The 27472-nt window shown below is 42.9% G+C and overlaps 1 protein-coding gene across 2 annotated transcripts in view; it reads left to right on the top strand.

Moving 5' to 3' along the window:
* The first annotated feature begins 1156 nt into the window (after window positions 1–1156).
* The window catches only part of LOC122550004 (STEAP1 protein-like), a 55457-nt gene continuing 29141 nt past the window's right edge, over window positions 1157–27472 (top strand). The window contains exons 1-2 of one of the 2 annotated variants that reach the window (XM_087987355.1): window positions 1157–1261; window positions 2096–2189. In XM_087987355.1, the coding sequence (XP_087843481.1) occupies window positions 2115–2189 (75 nt within the window). In that variant the 5' untranslated portion in view covers window positions 1157–1261; window positions 2096–2114. Of the gene's footprint in view, window positions 1262–1595; window positions 1794–2095; window positions 2190–27472 lie in introns of those variants that run through there. The other variant, XM_043690369.2, reaches the window with a different exon arrangement.

The following is a 27472-nucleotide window of genomic DNA, read 5'->3' as shown; positions in this document are numbered from 1 at the left end:
GCCCTCAAAAATTGAACTCCTGTAGTCCATATTGAGAACAATCTCATGCCACCTGGCTGGCGCCCTGAATTCATAAATTGGATATGCAGTTCAGAAGTTTTATTATTTATTGGGTTTTCTCATCAGTTGTGTCTCCAACTCTTAAAATTATTGATAGTTTCAGCTTGATTGCCTCCCTGAGAAACCTGTTCCAAATTGTCACCAACATCTGGATGAATTTGTTCACCTTTAGTTTTGAAATGCCAGAATAATGAGACTTGAAAAAGCCAGTAAAGTGCAACCAAAACCTATGTCAAAGAACTATATAATTTACACAAAAAAGTTCAATGAAAATTTTTTTCATGTTTCATTTTAACCAATTGGAGTTATGCTGATTTGGTTTAGAATCTTTAAGTATCGAAAATTCTGACTTCATATGAATACTTCTTTCATATTGTACTGAAACTTTTATTTTCCAGTATAAAAATCGCAACTTCTCCTTATAACCCAACTGTTTAATTTCAGTTGTCAATTTCAAAATTCATTGCTGTACTAGCTCCAAAACCTTGATGCCTTTTTCAAAATACAATAAATAAAATTATACATGGCATTCCATATAGAACTAGACCAGTACTTCATGCATATTTAGATTTTTCTTGATAGTTGATCAGATTTGTTTTGATTTATTGTTGTCACATACTGAAATGCAGTGAAACGTGTTATTTTATGTGCTTGGCAGGTAGATAGTACCATACAAAGTGCGTCAGGTAGCAAAGCAAAGTACAGAATACACTGTTACAGCTGCAGAGAGAGAGATCAACATTATCATTTGAGAGGTCCATTCAAAAGTCTGATAACAGTGGGGAAGAAACTGTTCTGCATATTCATACTTTTATATCTTCTGCCTGATGGAAGAGGGTGGTACAGAGTATAACAGGGTAGGCGGGGTCTTTGATGATGTTGGTTCCTTTCTCAGTGCAACTATAGGTGGAGTCAGTGGATGGAAGTGATGAACTGGGCTGTGTTCACAACGTTCTGTAATTTCTTGCAGTCTTGGGCAATGCATTTGCCAAGGTCCTAAAGTGCTGCTACAGTCAATGGAGTATATTTGAAGTACAGTTACTATTGTAGTCACTTTTGTAACGTGAGAAACGCATGTTCTCCCACATCACTTTGGGGAAATATTACTTGTTCCTATGTTAAAGAGGCTGTGGTTACCTCTTTAACGTAAAGTGGCTTCGTATTTCTCCGCACATAAATAGCAAAGTTCTGAAACACGCAGGTATCTGATGTGCAATCATCCCATCGGGCAATGTTATCTTGTTTGATTCGTTAAAAACTTTGATCCTTTTAAACTGTTGGCTTTCAGAAGGGGCACTTATTTCCTCTTTCAAATATGTGATTTTTAAAACGTGTTGCCATTGGTTTAGCTGAAAATAGACGCGAGAATGTTATACTGTCCACTGTCCCTTGAATTTGAAGTGGTGCACTGTACTCCAGGAGCGTGGGTGTTATTGACAGTATATCGGGACCAATCAAAATGCTGGAGGGTGGTGTTAGCAGAATGTGAGTGGCGGGTGTGTGGATAAACCAGCGGCAGAGCGGACAACGGACACGGCACATATTCCTGGAGGTCAGGAAGTAGAGTTCTGTCTAGGTGCCTCGCATCTGGGTTACTTTCCCTGATTTAGAAGCTCTTTGATTCGGCCTGATAATAGTTTATGAAGTGCGAGGCAGTAACTTCACGGCGAAGTAACATTCATTGAATACTTCCTTAGTCCACTCTGCTGACTTTGGCCGGATAGAGACGTCGGGTATGTGTTTGAATGTTGCTACGTGCAATTACTTTCGGCCGTGTAGGTTTAGACAGCTGCCAGCTGGAAGGGAACAACTCGGGTTAGGGAACCATGAATGGGAAACTCGGCAGGGATGGACCGCCTGGTGTTACTGTTAGCTTCCAGTCCAATGTTATTGGGATATTCAACTGTATTAAAAAAAGTTTGAACTTTTATTTTCGTGTTGCTCTTCTTTTTGATCAAGTTTATAAAAGGTTTGTTCTAGGTTTAAGTTTGTACCAAAATCTCCACGACTGCACATTTGTGTCTTTTTGTTGCAGGTGTAAACAGTGACTCCTCATGGATGTTGAGAGTGCCCCTCCCATACATAATAATGGGGATGAAGCGCCTGGAATGGAATTGTCACCAATCGGGGTAAATATTACGAAAACGGTAAAACAGTATATATTTCTGTTTACTTCAATTTGGCATTGTGACATGATCTGAATGGGCCATCACGAAATATACCGGAAAGTATTTATCCTTTCTCTAAAATTTAACTTTTTAAAAGTCAATTAGTTACTATGTATCCAAGATCTCTAAATCCCCTAATACTGTAGCCTAAGATTCTTTTAGTTTCAACCATTTGAAGAGTTCTAATGCCTCACGTGTAGTGGAGGCAAAAAAAGGTCAGTATTCAAATTGCATGTCCAAATGATGGTCCTGTTGGTGTGGAATTTTCAAGAGCCTTGTGGTTTATACATTAAGTCTTTAGCAGGTTATTCCTCTTGCTTCTGATATGATCATGTTTATGTGCAAAATTACACAGTAAACCATTCTTTGTCCAAAGGACAGTGAGGCATATCATCTTTTAATATAAATGATGGGCAAATTACAATGGAGAGGGAAGCAGCATGCAAAAAGCTGCACTAGTAATGATTTTTTTCTTATTTTGATGCAGTTTAATATACCAAAAGGGATTAATTTTCAGTTGTCAAACTCGAATGCAATTTCTCGTTCTCCCACTCTCTGATGAAAACTGTACCCTGACAATTTCTGACATAAATTTCTGGCGCAGTTACCTGGTGACTCTTGTCGTCTGCTCCTTTAGCCTTCTATCTTGGATACCCAGCACCAACATTTCAGAATACAACACTATACTGTGCCAATCTCCATCTTTACCACTTTATGTACAAGCCAAATGGATTGCAAATGCTTCAGTCAGCTGGCCATGTCTCAAAGTCTGAAGAGTGTAATCCTCAGTCCAATCAAGAGAGACACCCATCAGGCAGGGGGTCCCAGCACAGTAAGTCAAGGGCCTTCTCTGATATTTGTCTGGGGACTTGGATTTGATTAGTCAGACAGTCAAGGTGGTCATGGTCAGTATCTTGTCCTCATAGGAGATGAGGAACTAAATGTCAGGCACCTCTTTCTTTCCTGCTTAGGACATTTTCTCCTTGAATGAGACAAAGGGAGAGATTGAGAGAGATGACTGTGTCTGGTACAGGCGTTAATACTGGCACAGTTAAGGCAGAGGCCATGCAGGGTCAGTGCTGTGGGGGTATTGGGTGAGTGAAAGCGAGTGAGGGAAGACGATACATGCAGAATTGAGGGTAGAAGAGCCTGAGCCTTGGTGGGAGGTGTGTGCAGTAGCAGAGATAGAGTGAATGTGAAATAGGGAAAAAGAGAGGATGTTGGCACTGTATCTTCTTGTGACATTTCTGGGCATTCCTCCAGACTGCACTGACCCGGATGGCAACCTCAGACCAGGCTGACAGGGTTTGGAGCGTGACCTCTACTGCTTGTCCAGGACAAAGAGAATAGCCTCCTCCACAATAACTTGTACGTCAACATTCCAGATCCCTGCTACAGAGTAGAGCATCAATTTCTCTTATTTGCCATGTGAAGAGCAAATGTGACAAACCATACAGGGCAGTTCTGAACTGATAGTACTTGATTGGACACACTCTAACCTTTTAAATATAGCATGGACACCAAGAAGGAGGAGAAAGTGAGGACTCCAGATGCTGGGGATCAGAGCTGAAAATGTGTTGCTTGAAAAGCGCAGCAGGTCAGGCAGCACCCAAGGAACAGATGCTGCCTGACCTGCTGCACTTTTCCAGCAACACATGAACACCAAGAATGCAGTGATACCCTGGCAGTGGGAGCACTTCCACCTTGGGTAAGTGGAAGAATCAGTTTGGTATTGGACAAGGAGATGCTTTAGGGGCCTGACGAAGTTAATGAGGCAAGTTTGAGCTTGAGAAAATGCACTAAGGAGAAAACCTCCTTCAAATTCAACAAAAATGGCACTTGGCTGACTTCTGCAATGACTCAGCCCACTGTTTGTATGCTAGACAGAACCATATTTATTATGCCTTTAAGCTGAGTTTGAGCTCATCTTTTTAACTGTTAACCATACGTTGAATATTATTGTTCTTTCTTAAAGTACAATTTTGTTAATTTTTTTTGTTTTTAGAACTGTGGTGTCTAACCATTTAAAGTAGCTTGGTTCATAAACTTTTGAAAATTATATTGGTATCCTTATTCACATTTTTAACTTGTGATGGGATTATGTGGAGAGTAAATGGGCAACTATAAAGACTGTCGCACTGAGGTTCTTGCTGATTCTTAATTGAATATAGATTTGCCACTCCTTTAAGAATGAGGAAGTAATTTAACAGATTTCAAAACCACTAAGAGAAACAATGCTATTCAAAAAGGAGAATTTGAAACTGCAGAGACAACTAGAATCTGAATTAAATGTTGCCACAATTTAAATCAAATGTGTAACTGGTTGAAGTACTTAAACTGAGAAAAATAGTTGGACATGAAAGGAGAAGATTAAATGCCATGTTGAACTTAATAACTTTATTTCATAGAATTATAAATGTTTGCAGCACAGATAGAGGCCAATTAATCCCTTTTGCCAGTGATTGCTCTTTTTGAAAGATCTATCAGTCCTCTCCATCGATTCTTGCTAGCAGCCATGAAATTATTTTCCTTTTTCCAAATATGTTTGAAAAGTTACTATTGAATCTGCTTTCAATATCCTTTTAGCAGTAAGGTTTAATTGATAACTTCTTTATAAAAACATTTTTGTCAGACTATTATTCATTGCCAGCACCACCATTAAATATGCCAAAAAAAATTAGGGCTATTTTTAAGTAAATTTTTAATTTATCATAAACTGTGGCTTTGGTATGCTTGCCTTTATTGGTCAGTGCATCGAGTATAGAAGTCGAGAGGTCATACTGCGGCTGTACAGGACATTGGTTAGGTAAAAACAATGACTGCAGATGCTGGAACCCAGAGTCTAGATTAGAGTGGTGCTGGAAAAGCACAGCAGTTCAGGCAGCATCCGAGGAGTAGGAAAATCGACATTTCGGGCAAAAGCCTTTCATCAGGAATACAGGCAGAGAGCCTGAAGGGTGGAGAGATAAATGAGAGGAGGGTGGGGGTGGGGAGAAAGTAGCATCGAGTACAATAGGTGAGTGGGGGAGGGGATGAAGGTGATAGGTCAGGGAAGAGGGTGGAGTGGATAGGTGGAAAAGAAGATAGGCAGGTAGGACAAGTCATGGGGACAGTGCTGAGCTGGAACTGGGTGAGGTGGTGGAAGGGAAAATGAGGAAATTGTTGAAATCCACATTGATGCCCTGGGGTTGAAGTGTTCCGAGGCGGAAGATGAGGCGTTCTTCCTCCAGGCGTCTGGTGGTGAGGGAGCGGCGGTGAAGGAGGCCCAGGACCTCCATGTCCTCGGCAGAGTGGGAGGGGGAGTTGAAATGTTGGGCCACAGGGCGGTGTGGTTGATTGGTGCAGGTGTCCCAGAGATGTTCCCTAAAGCGGTCTGCTAGGAGGCATCCAGTCTCCCCAATGTAGAGGAGACCGTATTGGGCGCAACGGATACAATAAATGATATTGTTGGATGTGCAGGTAAAACTTTGATGGATGTGGAAGGCTCCTTTAGGGCCTTGGATGGAGGTGAGGGAGGAGATGTGGGCACAGGTTTTGCAATTCCTGCAGTGGCAGGGGAAGGTGCCAGGATGGGAGGATGGGTTGTAGGGGGGCGTGGACCTGACCAGGTAGTCACGGAGGGAACGGTCTTTGCGGAAGGCGGAAAGGGGTGGGGAGGGAAATATATCCCTGTTGATGGGGTCCGTTTGGAGGTGGCGGAAATGGCGGATGATTTGGTTTATGCGAAGGTTGGTAGGGTGGAAGGTGAGCACCAGGGGAGTTCTGTCCTTGTTACGGTTGGAGGGGTGGGGTCTGAGGGCAGAGGTTCTGGTCTCCCTGCTATAGTCAGGATGTTGTGAAACTTGAAAGGTTTCAGAAAAGATTTACAAGGATGTTGCCAGAGTTGGAGGGTTTGAGCTACACGGGAAGGCTGAATAGGCTGGGACTATTTTCCCTGGAACATCAGAGACTGAGGGGTGACCTTATAGAGGTTTATAAAATCATGAAGGGCATGGATAGGGTGAATAGCCAAGGTCTTTTCCCCAGGGTGGGAAGAGTCCAAACCTAAAGGTGTAAAGTGAGAGGGGAAAGATTTAAAAACAACATAAGGGGGAACTTTTTCATGTAAAGGGTGGTGCTTGTGTGGAATGAGCTGCCAGAGGAAGTGGTGGAGGCTAGTACAATTCCAACATTTAAAAGGCATCTGGATGGGTATATGAATAGGAAGGGTTTGGAGGGATATGGGCCAAAGACTGGCAAATGGGACTAGATTTATTTAAGATATCTGGTCAGTATGGACAAGTTGGACCGAAGGGTCAGTTTCCATGCTGTACAGCTGTACGATTCTATGACTCCATGCTTTCAAACAACCTCATTAGCAGTGAAAATTTCAGAAATGTTGGGTCACATTCCATCCTAGTTTTGAACATTTGTAAAAATATTTTTCTCTTGAACTTGTTTTTCTTTCCCTTTCTTTTGTGCACAATCTAAATAGACGTTATACCTGCCATTTGAACTCTGCAGGTTTCAGTGAGAATCATATTCTTATTTCCTCTGTTAATGCACATCACTGATGTCAAATTAATATGAAGTTTCAGGTCAAAAATCTGAAAACCCCTTGAGTAGCAGTCAGAGTAATGAATGCTCTTTAATTGCTGATTACAAAATCAGCACCAATGCTCCACCTGAGACTGAACTGATAACCCCTGAGTGTTTGTATCTAATTATAAAGCTCAGCATTCCATATGAATTTTTAGATATTTTGTTATTACATACCTCTGGAGCAGTTAGGGCTTGAACCTGGACCATTTGACTCAAAGGCAGGGATGCTAATAACATTGCAAATTTGTCTTCATTATCTGATGAGTTGAGATGGATCCCTGTACTTTTTTTTTATCTTCTCGCTCCACCGTTTTTCTGTCTCAAAAGTGCATGTAGGCATGCCACCTCCTCGCTCAACTCTTCTGTCAAAAATGGAAGGGTAAAGCTAATTCCCCTCCATTAAAGATGAAGCAATTCTGGAGATTCACTGCTCTCATACGGGCAATGTTATAATAAATTAGAATGTGTAGACTGCTATATTTGATTCTAGTGTTGATGCAATTGAAAACAAAGAGGGAAATGCCACAAACATGTGCAGAAATTAATCAGGAAGGTTAATGGAATGTCTGCCTTTATATCCTGAAGACTGGAGTACAAGGATGTAGGAGGTATGGTGCAGCTATACATATCCTGGTTAGACTCCCTTGGAGTACTGTGAGTAGATTTGGGCACCACACCTTTGGAAGGATATACTGTCCTTGGAGGGAGTACAGTGTGGTTTACAAGAATGATATCTGGATTTTGGAGGTAAGATTATGAGGCGAGATTCTACAAATTAAGCTTGTTTCTCTAGAATTTAGAAGGCTAAGGGGTAATTTTATCAAAGTATTTAAGGTATTAATAGGAAAAGACCGGTTGATATAGATAACCTATTTCCAATGGTTGGAGATTCTAGAACTAGACACATAATCTAAAAATTAGGGCCAGACCATTTAAGAGAGATGTTAGGAAGCATTTTTGCATACAAAGATGTTTGGAACTCTCTTATGCAAATGGCAGTTGATGCAAGATCAGTTGTTATTTTTAAAGCTCAGATTGCTTAACAGAAGTTAATCTAAGGTATTAAGGGAGATGGGTTAAAGGCAGGTACACTGTATATGGAGTTAGGCCACAGAGCAGCAAAGATCTTATTCAGTGGCGGAACAGGCTGAAGGGGCTGAATGGCCTACTCGTGTTCCTATGTTTCAATGTTCCTATGTAACAACTAAGATTTCAAATTCTTAAAGGATATAATAATGGAAGAGGTGCAAATTCTTTAATCGGCCTGACCTGATCTCCACTAGCTGTAACAACAAACAGCCCTAAGTGATTTTATGGAACATTGCTTTGCAACATGTATGAGTGAGATTAGAATTTTTTTTACTAAACTATTTTGGAGGAAAGTACTCTTTAATGAGAGTTGTGTTGTTGACTAACTGTCTTTTGACCACCATTTGTTAATTTTTCTTCCAGTGAGAAATCTAATTCCAGTCAGTAATGAAATTTGAATGCTTATGATTTTGAAAGGAATGAAATGGAAAAATATGGTGTGCTATTGTCAATTTTTAAATCTACACCATTCTCTCAAAGTATAAGTAATGTCAAGTTGTATGTGGTTACACAACTCCACTGAATTATATGAAGGCAGTTGATACGTTTGAGCACAATTTGACCTGCATTGAAACAATCTTGTTATCTTGTGCCAAATGCAAAATTTGGGTACATGACAGAGGTACAGCAGAACAGCTCTTGGGAATTTTTTTTTAAGAAGTATTTTTTGAAATCTGAGAAGAAAATGAAAGTGTTGTAAATACTCAACAATAAGTCTGTATCCGTGGAGAGGAGAAGGAGGTGAGGACTGCAGATGCTGAAGGTCAGAGTTGAAAAGTGTGGCACTGGAAAAGCACGGTAGGTCAGGCAGCATTCGAGGAGCAAGAGAATCAACTCTCCTGCTCCTCGGGTTCTGCCTGACCTGTTGTGCTTTTCCAGTGCACTCTTTTTTTGACTCTGTAACCGTGGAGAGCCATTTCAGATCAGTGAACCTCCACCAAAATTGGAAAATGTTAGACACTGTATAGAGACTGGCATCCTGTCACCAAGTCACCTTTTATTTACATGAGCACAGAACACTAGCTGTGACCAGCCAGTATGGAGTCAGCCCCTGAAGTCAGGAGAATCTTTGAATCACCTGGTTTTTTTTTATTAACCTGTTTTTTTTTATTAAGCTTTTCTTCTAATCAACCTGTTCAGCAATATTATTACACACCTCTGGATCAGGTAGGACTTGAACCCGGGTCTCTCAGTCCAGGGGCAGGGATACATGTTCCAATCACTACTGATACTAAAGTACAGAGCTGAGGAAAGGGAAAAATAATGAACAACAAGAAATGGAATAATTTTCTATCTTGAATTGACATCTTTTCTACATGACAATGATCTTGATACTTTCTGGCCAAACTAAGTCATACCAAATAAACATAGAAAATGCTGGGGAAACTCAGCAGGTCTGGCAGCATCTGTGGCGAGAGAAACAGCGATAATGTTTCTAGTCCGGTATGATTCTTCTTCAGAATTGATACTTTGTCACAAATGCTGCCAGACCCATTGACTTTCTCCAGCATTCTCTAAATTTGTATCAGATTTCTAACATCCACAGTATTTTGATTTCATGTAAATCATATCAAATCTGTGATGTAGTGGACAACCAATTCAGCTATTCACTGACAACTGACTCAGCTGCATAACAGCATTATCGGGTCTTGCTGTCATCTACTAAAAACACTCAATGTTCCAGGATCGTTCTAAAATGTGAAGATAGACACTGGTTTCTTTTTTGCATTGTGTGTTATGGCTGGAGGAATGCATTGATAATCAAGCCCCACCACTCCACCAGTCACACAATTAATGGAAAACTGATGATTCAATTACCAAAATTACCAATTCCACTATTTCATATTGCAATCCAAAATAAAAAGAAAGTTTGACCAGACTTCTTGAATAATTCAAAAATAATCTGTCTATTATGAACAAAAGACCATGAGATATAGGAGCAGAATTAGGCCATTCAGCCCACTGAAGTCTGCTCTGCCATTCAATCATGGCTAATATCTTTCTCTTGCTTTCTACCCTTAACCTTTGATCCCTTTCTAATCAACAACTTATCAAACTTATTCTTAAGGTAGTGGCAACTACTGATTAACACCTAATACTATGATCTGAAATTACAATGATATCCTGTTTGTGCCACATACATACATGCACTCACACAACATGACAAGACATGACATTTCTACAGAGGTGAAGGGTTTTATGAAAAAGAGGTAAACGCAACTCCCATTAGCTAAAGATCCAGAAAAAAAGAATAAACTATGATTTCTTCTGTCTTCAGAATGTCCTGTCGTCAAGTCATACAGCACAGAAACAGACCCTTTGGTTTAACCAGTGAATGGTTAATGCACCAGTAATGCCAAACTAAACTAGTTACAGCTGCCTGCACTTGGCCCATATCCCTCCAAACCTTCCTTATTTATGTATTTATCTAAATGTCTTTTAAATATTGTAACTGCACTCTCATCCACCACTGGCTGTGGAATTTTATTCCACACATGAACCACTTGCTGTGCAATAAATTGTTTTTCATGGACTTTCTAAATTTTTCTCCTCTCATCTGAAAAAACGCCCCCTCCTCTTGAAATCCCTCATCATAGGGAAAAAGCTCCTGCCACTCACCTTATCTATATCCCTCATGATTTTAAAAACTTCTATAAAGTCACCCCTCAACCTCCTAAGCTCCAATGAAAAATGTCCCAGCTGATCTAGCCTCACCCTATAACTCAAACCTTCCATTCCCGGCAACATCCTGGTAAATCTTTTCTGACCCCTGTCCAGCTTGATAATATCTCTCCTAGATCAATTGATAAATGTCAAGTGCTGATTCCAGTTAACTTGGATAGGAGTTGTTGAGATTTGGTCACAGTCCAATACCTCAGGTTTTACCAAGTCAGCATAAGTATTGGTATTTGTAAACCTTATTAAGTTCACAGGGACTTCTTCTAAGAAACAGGATTTTTGGAGAGACTGATGTTTCTGATATATCTTCTCCACTCACTAGCTTACAGAATTCTGAGACCAAAGAGGATTGCTATAGGCCCTGGAAATACCGCAGCCAGTTTATTTTCCCCCAGTAATTAAAGTAGTGCATCTTATTTCTTCTCTCCTTGATTTGCTTTGCTATTCTTCCAAAGTCATTTGATTTTCAGATAAACAGCAGATGACTTACAGCACACATTAAACTTTTCACTTCAGTAACTAGCTGCTGGGTTACGTACTGCTGAATACAATCCATGTAGTGCTGAATACAATTTGAAGAAAGAAAATGATAAATTTCAATCTAGAAATATGTCCAATTAATTTCATGTCTTCCAGCATCCTCCACATAGTCCTTTAAATATAGCTTTGTACTTCCAACATGCTAAACATCTTAAACCTCTTTCCCCTGTCTCCTCTTCTCTTATCTACAACAGCAAGTGAAAGGAACTCATGAATTCTACTAAGACGGAGGTCATCCAATTAACTAGTTCTGCCACATTTTCTCAAGAAGATAGGAAAGTCGATTTGAAGTCTCCATCCAATTAGCCATGATCTTCTCAAAAGAAAAGCTTGGGGGACCTCCAACTCCCTCCATCCAATGACATTGCCAACCACCAAATCTCTCAACCTGCCATTTTCACCCCTTTTCTCAAGCAAAAATATATCATTCCACAATCCTTGTTATCTATCATCTCATCTTAACTCCTTGAATATGTGTGTGTCTCAAAATCTATATTCATGTATCCAAGATGTCCCATGTTTGAATCCACCCCAGTAACTTTCAGATCCATGGTAACCCCTCCAAGGCCCTTGGAGAATTGCAAATTTATCTCCTCATGGAGTTCATTGAGTATGAGTTGCCTTGGTAACCAGCGATGGCTGACCAGCTGGAAATCATTACCTGAGCCCATTGTGAAGCAGACCTAGTAGGCTTTGCATGTTGATATCTAATTGGCTACACCGACAATTTACTGGTGGTGGCTAATAATAGAAAAGTCACCATGATTTGGTGGGGAAGAAAAAGGTTTAGTTGTACACGATAGCACTTCCAGATATATTAAAAAAAACTCAGTGGGGAGGTGATGGCCCATTGTAGTTGTGGAATTTGAACTCAAATATATACCTAATAGGGTAACAGTGCTTTATTTGCTCTTCTAACTCCATTTTGATTTACCCCTTTCCCACTCTCCCTATCTCTCCCTCATCTTTGATGGTTTGGAATGGCAATGGTGGGCTTTGTATGTAAATTATTCAATTGGAAACATGGTTGATTTAATGATGATGGTTAATATATTAAAAAAACTGTGATTTGATGAATGAGAAAATAATCTATGGAGTTGCGTGTAAGCGCAATTTGGGATATTAAGTAAAATAAAAGAGGCCCACAAATGAGTCTGCAGAACTGTCTGTCCTGACTGTGATGACCCTATGTATACCAAGAGTAGTGGCCCTATTTTGATATTCAACTACAGGTTGTGTTTCTTTCCAGTCGGATTTCCTGAGTTATTATATTAGTGACGAGTAAAGAAAAGTTTTGAAGAGCCTTGCCTTTCAATGAAACTGGTAAGACTCTGGTGAGGAAATATTGGAAATGTCACTGTTTGGGAAACTGGAACTTTTTGTTACAGAAGTGGAGAATGGCGCCACTACACTGAAAGAATGAGATACTTCTTTCAGGCCAACAGAATAGAAGGAGATCACCAACAGAAAGTCATCATCCTGACCACTTGTGGAGTGCCAACTTCAGCATCAAAAAGAGTTTAACTACCTGTCAGCCTCCAAGTCAAAACATTTGATGAATTTTTAGATATGATAGTGGACCACTATGACTCTAAACCTTCTGTTATATTGCAGCATTACAGATTTAGCACAGCAGGTAGATTTCCTGGGGATCCAGTTACTGAATTCCTGATGCGATTGTGGAAATTGACAGAACAAAATGAGTATGACTTAACACTTCAGGAAATGTTAAGGTATTACTTAGTTTGTGGAATTAATAGTAATGTGAATCCGAGGAAGCTACCGACTGAACTAGGTCTGGACTTCAAGAAAGATATAGAACTGACCCTTTCTCTTTAAAATGCAGAAAAAGGGGCTCAGAGGTTTCGGGGATACATAGATGGTACTGTCCTCAACTTTGGGCTACCTCCACACCACAGAGCCAAGACCCCAGTGAATAATACACATGGCTCCTATTTGTTACCAAGAGTGAGTGATTGGAACTGGAGGCTGCAAGGTTCTAGAGCTAGGCAGGAAATTTCTGCACAATACCGTGAGGAGTAAGAATATCCATGCCACATTTTGCTCACTGAGTTCACCCCAGACAAAGCTATCAAAAGCAGGGGAAACGCATACCACCCAGACGGAAGGGCAAAGCCACCTCACGGCAGGGCTTTGCAAATATATCAGCCCGAAGGGGAGGAATTCATATAGCTAAATTACATCACTGCTCCCAAAGTGCTCTCAATTAAGATAAAATTCCAGGTTAATGGCTAGCCCCAGACACAGAGGTAAGGACAGGTGCTGCTGTATCTATTCTTGAGGTGCAAACATTTAGAAAACTCTGAGCCATCTTGCTTTTAAACTTGTGGAACACCCAGGCTAGGTTGGCCATGTACACTGGGGAGACATAATGTATTATTGAGACCAATGTAATCCCAGTTACACATGGGCAGCAGACTGTCCTACTTGCCATAATGGCGGTGCAAGAGCCAGATCGCAACTTTTGGGAAGAAAATCACCCGGATTGGCAACTGATCTTTAAATTGGGTACTGACGATCCATATGAAGTCATTGAGAAGTATCCTGAAATGTTCCAAGATGGTGATTGCAAGAGAAAAGGTGCCAGGGTCAAGATCCAAGTAGACTCTGAAGCTCAACTGAAATTCTTCAAGGCACAGCTTGTCCCCTATGTCCTACGTGCCAAAGTTGAGACCGAATGGAAACATCTGGAGGAACATTGGCATCATGAACATCTAGAGGAACTTGATATCATGCAACCAGTACAATTTGCTGAACAGGCGGCGCCAATAGTTGCAGTTCTAAAGCTGTCTTTGTGGGGATTATAAGCTGAAGGTCAACAGCGCTTCCTGCTTAGACAGATATCACACACAGAAGACTTGTATGTAATGCTGGCTGGGGTCACACACTTTCCAAATTGGATATCAGCCATGCCTACGCCTCAACTGGAGCTTGAGGTGTCATATGGGAAGTACGTCACTGAAAATACTCACAAGGAACTGTATGAGTGCACTCACTTGCCCTTTGGGGTATCTTTGGCTTGCGTCATCTTTCAAAGGGTAACCGAGAACATTCTCCAAGAGTGGCTGGTATCATACATGGTTAAAACTGGGGAGAAGATAGCAAAAAAAACACATTGACCACCTCTGTCAATGGAAACCCTGCCCAAAAGCGATTGTTTTGCCAGACACACCACTGTTGGCATCCTTCGCACTAACTTGTGGATGGGAAACTTAGTTCACTAAACATTCAAGGACCGGACCAGAGGTCTATGAGGACTCCGGCTCAGTGATGGAGACCAAGGTGGAGGAAACTCGGTTGGGGGTTGCCATCAAAGGACGAACCTCCTATAGTGACTCTTTGGTCTTAATGGAAGAGACATACCCCTCTAACCAGACCTGGAAAACAACAGGAATAAGGCGTTGGCAAAGCTACGCAAGTCACTCCATCATCACAGGAACGAGGGTCAGCCCTTTAATCTGGTTGGGGGGGGGGTGTGGGGTGGTTTGGGGAATGTGATAACCCCTCCACACCCATTGGGAATCACTAATTCATCTCCTTGTGGAGCTCATTGACTGAGTTCCCTTGATAACAAGCAATGGCCTGCTCAGCTGGAACTTGTCACCTGAGTCCTTTGTAAAGTAGATCCAAGGGTCGCTCCTGTGGTGCAGAGGTAGTGTCCCTATCACTGAATCATGAGACCTGGGTTCAGGTCCCAGCTGCTCTGGGGATGTGCAATAATGTCTCTGAACAGGTGGATTAGGAAAAATGATGAAATTTTAAAAATCATCTAAAATGTAAACCAGGGAGGGTTTATTCAATAATAAACAATGTTCCTTTCAGTCAGGCTTCCTGAATTATTACACACTTGTACTCCCATAGATTCCTCACTGATCTCCAGCATTCTACCCTCTCAAAACTTCTGGTCATCCAAACACCACTGTCTATATCCTAACTGGAACATCCTTTTCTCCCCCCGTACACATTTATTGACATTGATTCCTTGTGCAGCAGCATTTTCTTATTAAAATTGTTATCCGTATTTTTGAATTCCTGTTTGGCGTTGCCCCTCCCTATCTCTTGTGTCTCTTCAAGTTTTGCAACCCTCTGAAATATTTTCAGTTAACCAATTCTGGCCTCTTCTGCATTCACAAAGTTTAATCACTCCATCAGTAGTGGCCAGTGTCCAGTCAACTAAACCTTTGTTCTGAAATTCCAAGCACACAACTATTTGTTGTCGCTTCACCAGATGCTCATTTTTAAGTATACCCAGGGTATTCCTGGCATTCCCTCCTGCACTCCTCATTGAAATAGGGTTCGTATCTACCTTGGTAGTAATAACAGATGGGAAATATGCTAGCCCATAGTTTACAGATTGTGTTGGATTACTATCTTGGATGATGACCCAATTTGCCTCATGGATTCCCTATCTTTAGTTGCTAGGTCTATTCAAAATCTATCCCATTCAGCATGGTGGTAGTCTCAAACAACACGGTAGAGGATATTCTCAATGTGAAGGCTGGAGTTCACCTTCATAAGGAATGCGCGTTATCCCACAGATATTGACAATGCATCATGCCACAAGTATGTTGGTGAGGGAAGTGTGAATCACTGTTTTCCTTCTCACTGTTTTCCTTCTCACTGGTTCCTTCTCACTGGTTCCTTCATCACTAGCTGCGGACACAGTCTAGCCATTACGCCCTTTCGGACACGGCCATCTCTGCTGGTAGTGTGCTGCAAGCTAATAGTGTGGTGAATGTTGATGTCCTGTACCTAGATTACAGACTGTGTCTGTGCCACGCTCAGTGTTTCCTCCAAATTGGAAGAACATGGAACATGGAAAGGTACTGAATCATCAGCTGAAGGGGATAGAAATAGGCGGTAATTATACAAATATATGACTGTGTATATGGGCAGCACAGTGGCTCAGTGGTTACTACTGCTGCCTCACAACACCGGGACCCAGATTCGATTCCAGCCTCAGCCGACTATCTGTGTGGAGTTTGCACGTTCTCCCCGTGACTGTGTGTGTTTCCTCTGGGTGCTTTGGTTTCCTCCCACAGACCAAAGATGTGCAGGTTAGGTGAATTGGCCAAACTAAATTGCCCACGGTGTTCAGGGATGTGTAGCTTAGGTGCTTTAGATGGGGTTAGTGTCGGGTGGTCGTGTGGGGAAATGGGTCTGGATAGGTTACTCTTCTCAGACTCGTTGTGGACTTGTTGGCCAAAGGGCCTGTTTCCACAATACAAGCATATGAATTAAGAACTGGTGTAGGCCATTCAGCCCATCAACTCTGCTTCACCATTTAATACGTAGTGGCTAATCTGATTCAACACCTCCCCCTAATAACCTTTCACCCCCTTGCTTAACAGAAATCTGTCAGGATTTTGCTTTCATTGCCTTTTCAGGAAGCAAGTCAGCAGGAAGTTTAACATGTCATATATGACCTGATGCCATAAGATTTCATGAGGTCTGGAATAAATGTTGAGGATTCTCAAGGCCTCTCCATCCTGACTGTATACCAGTGTGCTGGCATCTCTGGTAGTCTGTCTAATTGATGGGACAGGACATACCCACAGGTAGAGATGGCAGTGTCTGGGGCATTGTATCTTAGGCATGATTCCGTGACGATGACTGTCAGGTTGTTGTTTGACCATTCTAGGGGGCAGCTCTTCTTTTTTGGCATAAACCTTCACATAAAAGTCAGGAGTTTGCAGGATCACCGGGGCTCACCGGGAATTATTGTCCTTACAGATATCTTGGTTGATGCTGAGTGTTCCGTCCAGTTTCATTCCATTTATCAGACTTCCTGATTAACCAAGGACAATAACACCACACCACCACCTCCTCTCAAACACAGCTGAACTCCTCATCTTAGCTAAGAGAAGAGGTATTCTAATGGCCAAGCAGTTGTGCAGTAAATAATTTGATCAAATTTGATAGAGAACTTGTGTCCTATTTGAAAGTCACCAACCTGCAATATTAATTATATTCCTCTCTCCCCTGTCATCTGACCTGTTAAAGTTTTCCAGCATTTTCCACTTTAGATTTCCAACATCTGCATTGTTTTTCTTTCTTCACTGTTTAGTTTCAAATGAATGTTTGCTTGTGACCTCGAAGGCAATTTGGGGAGCCCATGGAGGTAAAGAATAACTTGACAACAAGAATTGCTACTAAGGTTTACCTACAAAATTGTGATGGAACCAACAGTGCAAATTGTTTGATCTAATTATGTTTATCCAATGAAGAATAGAACTGCACTTGACATTCTTTAGTACTGTGTGAAAGAGTGAAATGTTGGCTTGTATTTTGCACCTTTGACCTAGTTAAGTCCCAAGAGGTTACACAGCCATGTAATTGATCACAATTTAACATCAAGGTTAATAAAAAGAAAGTAACAGTGGTGATCATCAACTTTTCCCAAGGATTTGGGTTTCAAGGAATGTCTTCAAGGAAAAGAGAAATGTGGAAGCAGAATTCCTTTTCTCTTTACCTTGTCCGTTTCTTTTCCCCATTCATGGGCTGAGGGCGTCACTGGCTAGGCCGGTATTCATTGACCATCTTTAATTGCCCAGAGGGCAGTTAAGAGTTAATCACATTGCTGTGGGTCTGGAGTCACATATAGGCTAACCCAGGTAAGAATGGCAAATTGATGCTGAAAATGTGTTGCTGGAAAGGTGCAGCAGGTCAGGCAGCATCCAAGGAGCAGGAGAATCGACGTTTCGAGCATGAGCCCTTCTTCAGGAATGAGGAAAGTGTGTCCAGCAGGCTAAGATAAAAGGTAGGGAGGAGGGACTTGGGGGTGGGGCGTTGGGAATGCGATAGGTGGAAGGAGGTCAAGGTGAGGGTGATAGGCCGGAGTGGGGGTGGGGCGGAGAGGTCAGGAAGAAGATTGCAGGTTAGGAAGGCGGTGCTGAGTTCGAGGGATTTGACTGAGACAAGGTGGGAGGAGGGGAAATGAGGAAACTGGAGAAATCCGAGTTCATCCCTTGTGGTTGGAGGGTTCCTAGGCGGAAGATGAGGCGCTCTTCCTCCAGCCGTCGTGTTGCTATGGTCTGGTGATGGAGGAGTCCGAGGACCTGCATGTCCTTGGTGGAGTGGGAGGGGGAGTTGAAGTGTTGAGCCACGGGGTGGTTGGGTTGGTTGGTCCGGGTGTCCCAGAGGTGTTCTCTGAAACGTTCCGCAAGTAGGCGGCCTGTCTCCCCAATATAGAGGAGGCCACAGCGGGTGCAGCGGATGCAGTAAATGATGTGTGTGGAGGTGCAGGTGAATTTGTGGCGGATATGGAAGGATCCCTTGGGGCCTTGGAGGGAAGTAAGGGGGGAGGTGTGGGCGCAAGTTTTGCATTTCTTGCGGTTGCAGGGAAGGTGCCGGGAGTGGAGGTTGGGTTGGTGGGGGGTGTGGACCTGACGAGGGAGTCACGGAGGGAGTGGTCTTTTCTGAATGCTGATAGGGGAGGGGAGGGAAATATATCCCTGGTGGTGGGGTCCGTTTGGAGGTGGCAGAAATGACGGCGGATGGTACAATGTATCATTTAAAAGCGCGAAGGAGAGGAACCCGAGGCACTACACGGGTAGTGCCTCCCACCCGCCCTCCTCCTCTAACCTAATAATAACACCTGTTGTGGTAAGTAGGTAAGTGCTGAATTTTGCTTGTTGTATTCTTTAGACCCAGTTTTTTTTTAAAATAAAAGTTAGCTTTAGAGGGATGGCAGTGAAGGCAGTGCAATGTTCCTCCTGCAACATGTATGAGGTGAGGGATGCCATCGACGTCCCTGCCGATTACACTTGCAGGAAGTGCACCCATCTCCAGCTCCTCCAAGACCGTGTTAGGGAACTGGAGCTGGAGTTGGATGAACTTCGGATCATTCGGGAGGCAGAGGGGGTCATAGATCAGAGTTATAGGGAAGTAGTAACTCCAAAGATGGCAGATAGATGGGTGACAGTGAGGGGGACTGGGAGGAAGCAGCCAGTGCAGGGACCCCCTGCGGCCATTCCCCTCAAGAACAAGTATACCGTTTTGGATACTTGTGGGGGGGATGACTTACCAGGGGTAAGTAACGGGGCTCAGGTCTCTGGCACGGAGCCTGTCCCCGTTACTCAGAAGGGAAGGGTGAAGAAGAGCAGAGCAGTAGTAATTGGGGACTCGATAGTTAGGGGCACAGATAGGCGGTTTTGTGGGAACGAGAGAGACTCACGTTTGGTATGTTGCCTCCCAGGTGCAAGGGTACGTGATGTCTCTGATCGTGTTTTCCGGGTCCTGGAGGGGGAGGGGGAGCAGCTCGAAGTCGTGGTCCATATTGGCACCAACGACATAGGTAGGAGGAGTGCCGAGGATGTTAGACAGGCTTTCAGGGAGCTAGGTTGGAAGCTCAGAGTTAGAACGAACAGAGTTGTTGTCTCTGGTTTGTTACCCGTGCCACGTGATAGAGATTCGAGGAATAGGGAAAGAGAACACTTAAATGCGTGGCTACAGGGATGGTGCAGGAGGGAGGAATTCCGGTTTTTGGATAACTGGGGTTCTTTCTGGGGACGATGGGACCTCTATAAACAGGATGGTCTACACCTGAACCTGAGGGGCACCAGTATCCTTGGGGGGAGGTTTGCTAGTGCTCTTGGGGGGGGTTTAAACTAACTCTGCAGGGGCATGGGAACCCAGATTGTAGCTTCAGGGTGCAGGGCCTGGAGTGTAGGGAGGTTAGGAACATGGCATCAATTTCCAAGGAGGGTGTCTGTAAACAGGAAAGTGGCTTGAAGTGTGTATACTTCAATGCAAGAAGTATACGAAATAAGGTAGGTGAACTTGCAGCGTGGGTTGGTACCTGGGACTTCGATGTTGTGGCTATTACGGAGACATGGCTAGAACAGGGACAGGATTGGCTGTTGCAGGTTCCAGGATTTAAATGTTTTAGTAGGGTCAGAGGTGGGGGTAAAAGAGGGGGAGGTGTGGCATTGCTTGTCAAAGATAGTATTACAGTGGTGGAAAGGACGATGGATGAGGACTTGCCATCTGAGGTAGTTTGGGCTGAGGTTCGGAATAGGAAAGGTGAGGTCACCCTGTTAGGAGTCTTTTACAGGCCTCCCAATAGTCCTAGAAACGTAGAAGAAAGGATAGGGAAGGTGATTCAGGAGTTGAGTGACAGTAATAGGGTGGTTGTTATGGGGGACTTTAACTTTCCTGATATTGATTGGGAAAGCTATAGCTCGAGTTCGTTAGATGGGTCAGTGTTTGTTCAATGTGTGCAGGAGAGTTTCCTGACACAATATGTAGACAGGCCAACAAGAGGTGAGGCCATACTGGATTTGGTTCTGGGTAACGAACCAGGCCAGGTGTTAGAATTAGAGGTAGGTGAGCACTTTGGGGATAGTGACCATAATTCGGTGATTTTTACTCTCGTGATGGAGAGGGATAAGTGTGTACTACAGGGCAAGAGTTATAGCTGGGGTCAGGGAAATTATGATGCGGTGAGGCATGACTTAGGATGTGTGGCTTGGAAAAGTAGACTCCAAGGCAAGAGTGTAAATGATATGTGGAGCTTTTTCAAGGAGCAACTATTGAGTGTCCTTGATAATTATGTACCTGTCAGGCAGGGAGGAAAGGGTCGTGCGAGGGAGCCGTGGTTTAATAAGGAATTGGAATCCCTTGTTAAATGGAAGAGGGCGGCCTATCTCAAGATGAGACGTGAAGGTTCAATTGGGGCGATTGAGAGTTATAGGGTAGCCAGGAAGGACCTGAAGAGAGAGCTAAGAGCAGCAAGGAGGGGACATGAAAGGTCCTTAGTCGGTAGGATTAGGGAAAACCCTAAGGCTTTCTATAGGTATGTTAGGAATAAAAGAATGACTAGGGTAGGAATAGGTCCAGTCAAGGATAGTAGTGGGAAGTTGCGTGTGGAGGCGGAAGAGATTGGGGAGACACTGAATGAATACTTTTCTTCAGTATTTACTCAGGAACAGGGCATTGTCGTCGATGTGAATACTGAGTCACAAATAAGTAGAATGGATGGCTTTGAGGTATGTAGAGAAGAGGTGTTGGAAATCCTGGAAAAGGTGAAAATAGATAAGTCCCCTGGGCCTGATGGCATTTATCCTAGGATTCTCTGGGAAGCAAGGGAGGAGATTGCAGAGCCATTGGCCTTGATTTTTATGTCCTCTTTGTCTACAGGAGTAGTGCCAGAAGACTGGAGGATAGCAAATGTGGTTCCCTTGTTCAAAAAGGGGAGTAGGGATAACCCTAGTAACTATAGGCCGGTGAGTCTCACTTCTGTTGTGGGCAAAGTCTTAGAGAGAATTGTAAGGGATAGGATTTATGCACATCTGGATAGGAATAATGTGATCAAGGATAGTCAGCATGGTTTTGTGAAGGGCAGGTCGTGCCTCACAAACCTTATTGAATTCTTTGAAAAGGTGACGAAGGAGGTTGATGAGGGGAAAGCGGTAGATGTGGTATATATGGATTTTAGTAAGGCGTTTGATAAGGTTCCCCATGGTAGGCTACTGCAGAAAATACGGAGATATGGCATTGAGGGTGAGTTGGAGGTTTGGATTAGGAATTGGCTGGATGGAAGAAGACAGAGGGTAGTAGTTGATGGCAAAGTTTCTTCATGGAGTGCCGTCACTAGCGGTGTTCCGCAAGGATCTGTTTTGGGACCATTGCTGTTTGTCATTTTTATAAATGACCTGGAAGAGGGGTTAGAAGGTTGGGTGAGCAAGTTTGCGGATGATACGAAAGTCGGAGGAGTTGTTGACAGTGAGGAAGGATGTGGCAGGTTACAGCAGGATATAGAGAAGCTGCAGAGCTGGGCAGAAAGGTGGCAAATGGAATTCAATGTAGCTAAGTGTGAGGTGATTCACTTTGGGAAGAATAACAAAAAGATGGGGTACTGGGCTAATGGTCGGATACTTGGTAGTGTGGATGAGCAGAGGGATCTTGGTGTCCATGTACACAGATCTCTGAAAGTTGCCACCCAGGTAAATAGTGCGGTGAGGAAGGCATATGGCGTACTGGCTTTTATTGGTAGAGGAATTGAGTTCCGGAGTCCTGAGGTCATGATGCAGTTGTATAAGACTCTGGTGCGGCCGCATCTGGAATATTGTGTGCAGTTTTGGTCGCCATACTATAGGAAGGATGTGGAGGCACTGGAACGGGTGCAGAGGAGGTTTACCAGGATGTTGCCTGGTATGGAAGGAAGATCGTATGAGGAAAGACTGAGACACTTGGGGCTGTTTTCATTAGAGAAAAGAAGGTTTAGGGGTGACTTGATTGAGGTGTACAAGATGATTAGGGAGTTAGATAGGGTTGACAGTGTGAACCTTTTCCCGCGTATGGAGTCGGGTATTACAAGGGGGCATATCTTTAAATTAAGGGGGGGGTAGATATAGGACTGAAGTTAGGGGTAGGTTCTTCACTCAGCGAGTCGTAAGTTCATGGAATGCCCTGCCAGCAGCAGTGGTGGACTCTCCCTCTTTATGGGCATTTAAGCGGGCATTGGATAGGTATATGGAGGATAGTGGGTTAGTATAGGTTAGGTGGGCTTGGATCGGCGCAACATCGAGGGCCAAAGGGCCTGTACTGCGCTGTATTCTTCTATGTTCTATGTTCTATGTTCTATGTATATGGAGGTTGGTGGGGTGGTAGGTGAGGACCAGTGGGGTTTTGTCCTGGTGGTGATTGGAGGGGCGGGGCTCAAGGGCGGAGGAGCGGGAAGTGGAGGAGATGAGGTGGAGGGCATCGTCGATCACGTCTGGGGGGAAATTGCGGTCTTTGAAGAAGGAGGCCATCTGGGTTGTACGGTATTGGAACTGCTCCTCCTGGGAGCAGATGCAGCGGAGATGAAGGAATTGGGAATATGGGATGGCGTTTTTACAGGGGGCAGGGTGGGAGGAGGTGTAGTCTAGGTAGCTGTGGGAGTCGGTCGGTTTATAGTAAATGTCGGTATTGATTCGGTCGCCTGAGATAGAAATGGAAAGGTCTAGGAACGGGAGGGAGGAGTCTGAGACGGTCCAGGTGAATTTGAGGTCAGGGTGGAAAGTGTTGGTAAAGTGGATGAACTGTTCAACCTCCTCGTGGGAGCACCTGCCTACGGAACCGACTGACCCCACACGGACTCCGGACTACGTTCAGACCAACAAAATCTGGAACTCCCACGAGGAGGTTGAACAGTTCATCCACTTTACCAACACCTTCCACCCCGACCTCAAATTCACCTGGACCATCTCAGACTCCTTCCTCCCCTTCCTAGACCTTTCCATTTCTATCTCGGGCGACCGACTCAACACCGACATTTACTATAAACCTCATTTCCCCTCCCCTCACCTTGTCTTAGTCAAATCCCTCAAACTCAGCACCGCCTTCCTAACCTGCAATCTTCTTCCTGACCTCTCCGCCCCCACCCCCACTCCGGCCTATCACCCTCACCTTGACCTCCTTCCACCTATCGCATTTCCAACGCCCCTCCCCCAAGTCCCTCCTCCCTCCCTTTTATCTTAGCCTGCTGGACACACTTTCCTCATTCCTGAAGAAGGGCTCATGCCCAAAACGTCGATTCTCCTGCTCCTTGGATGCTGCCTGACCTGCTCCGCCTTTCCAGCAATACATTTTCAGCTCTGATCTCCAGCATCTGCAGTCCTCACTTTCCCCTCGAAGAATGGCAAACTGCCTTCCCTAAAGGACATTAGTGAATCGGATGGGTTTTTACAATAATTGATAATGTATTCATGATCATCAATAGACTCTTAATTCCAGATTCCTATTTATTGTATTCAAATTCCACCATCTGCCATGGCAGGATTCAAATGCAGATCTGCAGAACATTCCTGGGTGTCTGGATTAACAATCCAGCAATAATACCATAAGGCCATCGCCTCCCCTAAACTCCATTACTCCATTAGCTTCTATATTCCTGCATCTCAAAGTGACGTTAAATACTTTTCATCATCCTAAAGAGACAATTCTTTCCAGCAACACCTTGACTCACTCTTCAATCTCCCTAACAACCCCTTGCCTTCCCATGTCTTCTTTCAATATACACAAATTTGATGCAACTCCAGTTTTTTTTCACCTTCCACTCACTGCCTAAGACCCCAAACAATCCACCATCTGCAAGAGATTTAGCAGCTGTTGACTCCCCCAGAATGACCTTTACCCACTCCTTTGTCTGTCCAACTGTTTTTCTGTCTCTTTGGGCTCTACTTCCACCTATTATTCAGTTCGTCCCCACTCTCCCCACACCCTCTTCTGTACAAAAAAATCCTTTTACTCGCTGCCATTTTGGACCCGAAATGTTAACTTGATTTCTGTCCACAGGTGCTGCCAGACCTGTTGAGATTTTCCAGCAATTTCTGTTTTTTATTTCAGATTTTCAGCATCCACAGTTTGTTGGTTTTTTGAAAATGATTTATGTTGTATGCCTTTCAATTTGGTGAGCTGTGGTTATCGATTACAGTGCAATTTCCACTACAATGGTGCGACTAAATGTAGATTATGTGGCCTCTTTGTGGAACAGTTCTTTTCAATCCTCAAGTAGAATCCTGTGGTCCTGAGCTTCTGATCAGCTGTCATTTTAATTCTTCACTGTCTGACACGTCTGTTCCTCAGCCATCTGCTGTATTCCAGTGAAACTAAATAGAAGCTTGAGGAAAAGTAGCTCATCATTTTATTTGGCATTTTGTCGTGTTCAGGATTCAAAACTGAATTCAATCATTTCAGACCACAACGTCTACCCTATTTTGATACACCTGAAAGAACTGAGGAAGGGTCACTCGACTCAAAATGTTAACTCTGATTTCTTTGTGCAGATGCTGCCAGACCTGCTGAGCTTATCCAGCAATTTCTGTTTTTGTGTCCTATTTTGCTCCGTTTTTCCTGATTTTTGTTGCATCACCAGTTGTTTTAGTCGGTTGTCATTCTGCCATCTACCTGTTCGCAACGCATATTTTGGTTCTTACCCCATGACTACTCACTTTTGCCTTGCACCACCAACAACCAACACTATTGTCATTTAAAGAAAAGATGGTTCAGGTACTATCAATGGAAGGGTAGATAACAAATCCAGACTTCTTTGGATGAAAAAGAAAGAGGTAGAAATTATAAGATAGAATTAAAAATTGTGCTATGACAGATGTACAATTGAGAACCAGAGTGAATATAGAAGACTCTGAGAAGTGGTGAGAAAGCAAACAAGAGACTCAGAGAGGGAATATGAAAGGAGACTGGCAGCTAACATGGGAAATCCACTGTCATTTTATAAATAGTAAAAAGGCAGGAAAGTGGGGAATGAGATTGATTCAGGTCAAAACGGGTTTTAGATGTGTAAGCAGATGGCAAGACTGAAGTATTAAACTAAGACCTTGCATCTATCTTTACCAAGGAAAAAGATGTTATGCAGGCAACAATGAAAGAGAAAGAAATTAAGTCACTGAAAGTTTAAGATAGACAAAGATGAAGAATTGTGTAAGCTGTTTGTATTTAAAGTTAACAAGGACTTCCTGAAGAAGGGCTTATGCCCGAAACGTCGATTCTCCTGTTCCTTGGATGCTGCCTGACCTGCTGCGCTTTTCCAGCAACACATTTTCAGCTCTGATCTCCAGCATCTGCAGCCCTCACTTTCTCCACTGGAACTGATATCCAAGTTTACTGAAAGAAGTGAGAATGGAAATTGCAGATGCACTGCAATAATCTTTTAGTCTTCCTTAGACTCAGGGATGGTTTCAAGGGACTGGAGAATTGCATATGTTATCCCTTCTTTTATAAAGGGGTATAAGGATAATCCAAACAATATCAGTCAGTTTAACTTCAGTGGAAAATCAAGAAACAATTCAGGACAAAATAAATAGGGATGTGGATAAATACAGTATGGGTTCATTAAGAACGGATGTCATTGATGTAAATCTTTTTTAGGTTCCTGGAACTTTTGTTTTGAAGAGGTAATAAAGAATTGATTAAGGCAATTTTATAGATGTGGTTCATGCAGGCTACCAATAAATATTTGATACAGTGCCAGACAGCAGACTTGTGAGCAAAGGCCAAGCTCATAGAATATGAAGGGATAGCAGCACCATGGATATAAATTTGGCTGAGTGTTAGGAAACGGAGTAATGCTTAATGGATGTGCTTCAGGCTGGGGGGAGGTTTTTCTGTGAATTTCACCAAAGGTTCATGTTCGAATGCTTGTTTTTACTGCTTAATTACCTAGACCTTGTTGAACTTGTGCAATTGCAGATGATAGGAGCTTGGAAGCATTGAAAACATTAGGGAATAGTGTAGAACAACATTAGAAATTGGTGGAGAGACACATGGGTCTCAGGTGAAGTTAAATACAGCAAAGTGTGAGATAATATATTTTTGGAAGGAAGAGCCAGTAAAATAAAAGACTCAACACTAAAAGGAGCATGGGGCAGAGGAACCTTGGGTAATATATGCAAAAAGACAGTAAAAGTGATGTAACAGGTTGGTAGTGCAGTTAACAAAGCATATGACATCCTAGGCTTTATTAACAGAGTACAAGAGCAAGGAGTTATGTGGAACTTATTTAGACACTAGTTCGATTTTGCAGTTTGAGCACCATGGATGAAGGAAGGAGTGAAGGCATTAGGCAGTATTCAGAAAAGATTTAAGAGAATGATTCCAGGGATGGGCAATTTCAGTTATGAAGATAGATTGGAGAAACTTGAACTGTTTTCCTTGGAGAAGAGAAGAATGAGAGGACATCTGATTGAAGAATTTAAAATCATGAGGAGGGTGGACAGAATAAATAGGGAGAAAATGTTCTCGCTAATGAAGGGACTAAGAATGAGAGGGTGCAGATTTAAACTAATTAATGAAAAAGTGAAAGTGAAACAATGAAAAATGTTTACACTCAACAAGTGGTCAAGTGCACTTCCTGAGAGTGTGGTGGGGAGTTTGTTATGAGCCATCAAGCCAACATTCTGTGATTTTATTGAAACTGGCTACGAGATGGATGCCTCTGTCAGTGCCTCATGGTAGAGCTCACATGACTGCAGTTAGCCAGGACAAACAATAGTACAGTTTTGAAATTTATTTCATTGTATTCATTCATTCATTCATTCATTCAAATCCCCCTTTTCATCAAGAACATTTTGAATTAACTACATTATCCAACTGGTGTTAATAGAACTGATCTTGTGCATTGGCAGTTTGTTATCCTCCTCAGTCTCTGCACATGTATTATACACACACATGGAGGAATCTTACCATTTTCTGGCTATGTTTATCTTTTAACTTTTTTTTTAATTTAACATAATGAAGGACTGTAATTTACCTAATTTTTGTACCTAATTTATTTTAGTACCTGTGGTTTGTAACTAGGTACTTTCTGCCTAAGATGGCACCATGTGTGG

Source organism: Chiloscyllium plagiosum, unplaced genomic scaffold (genome assembly GCF_037043375.1).
Source record: "Chiloscyllium plagiosum isolate Xiang-an unplaced genomic scaffold, Cpla_swu_hap1 HiC_scaffold_5, whole genome shotgun sequence".
NCBI classification, from domain to species: domain Eukaryota; kingdom Metazoa; phylum Chordata; class Chondrichthyes; order Orectolobiformes; family Hemiscylliidae; genus Chiloscyllium; species Chiloscyllium plagiosum.
The sequence above is the reverse complement of the archived record's forward strand: the minus strand, read 5'-3'. Positions and strand labels throughout refer to the sequence as shown.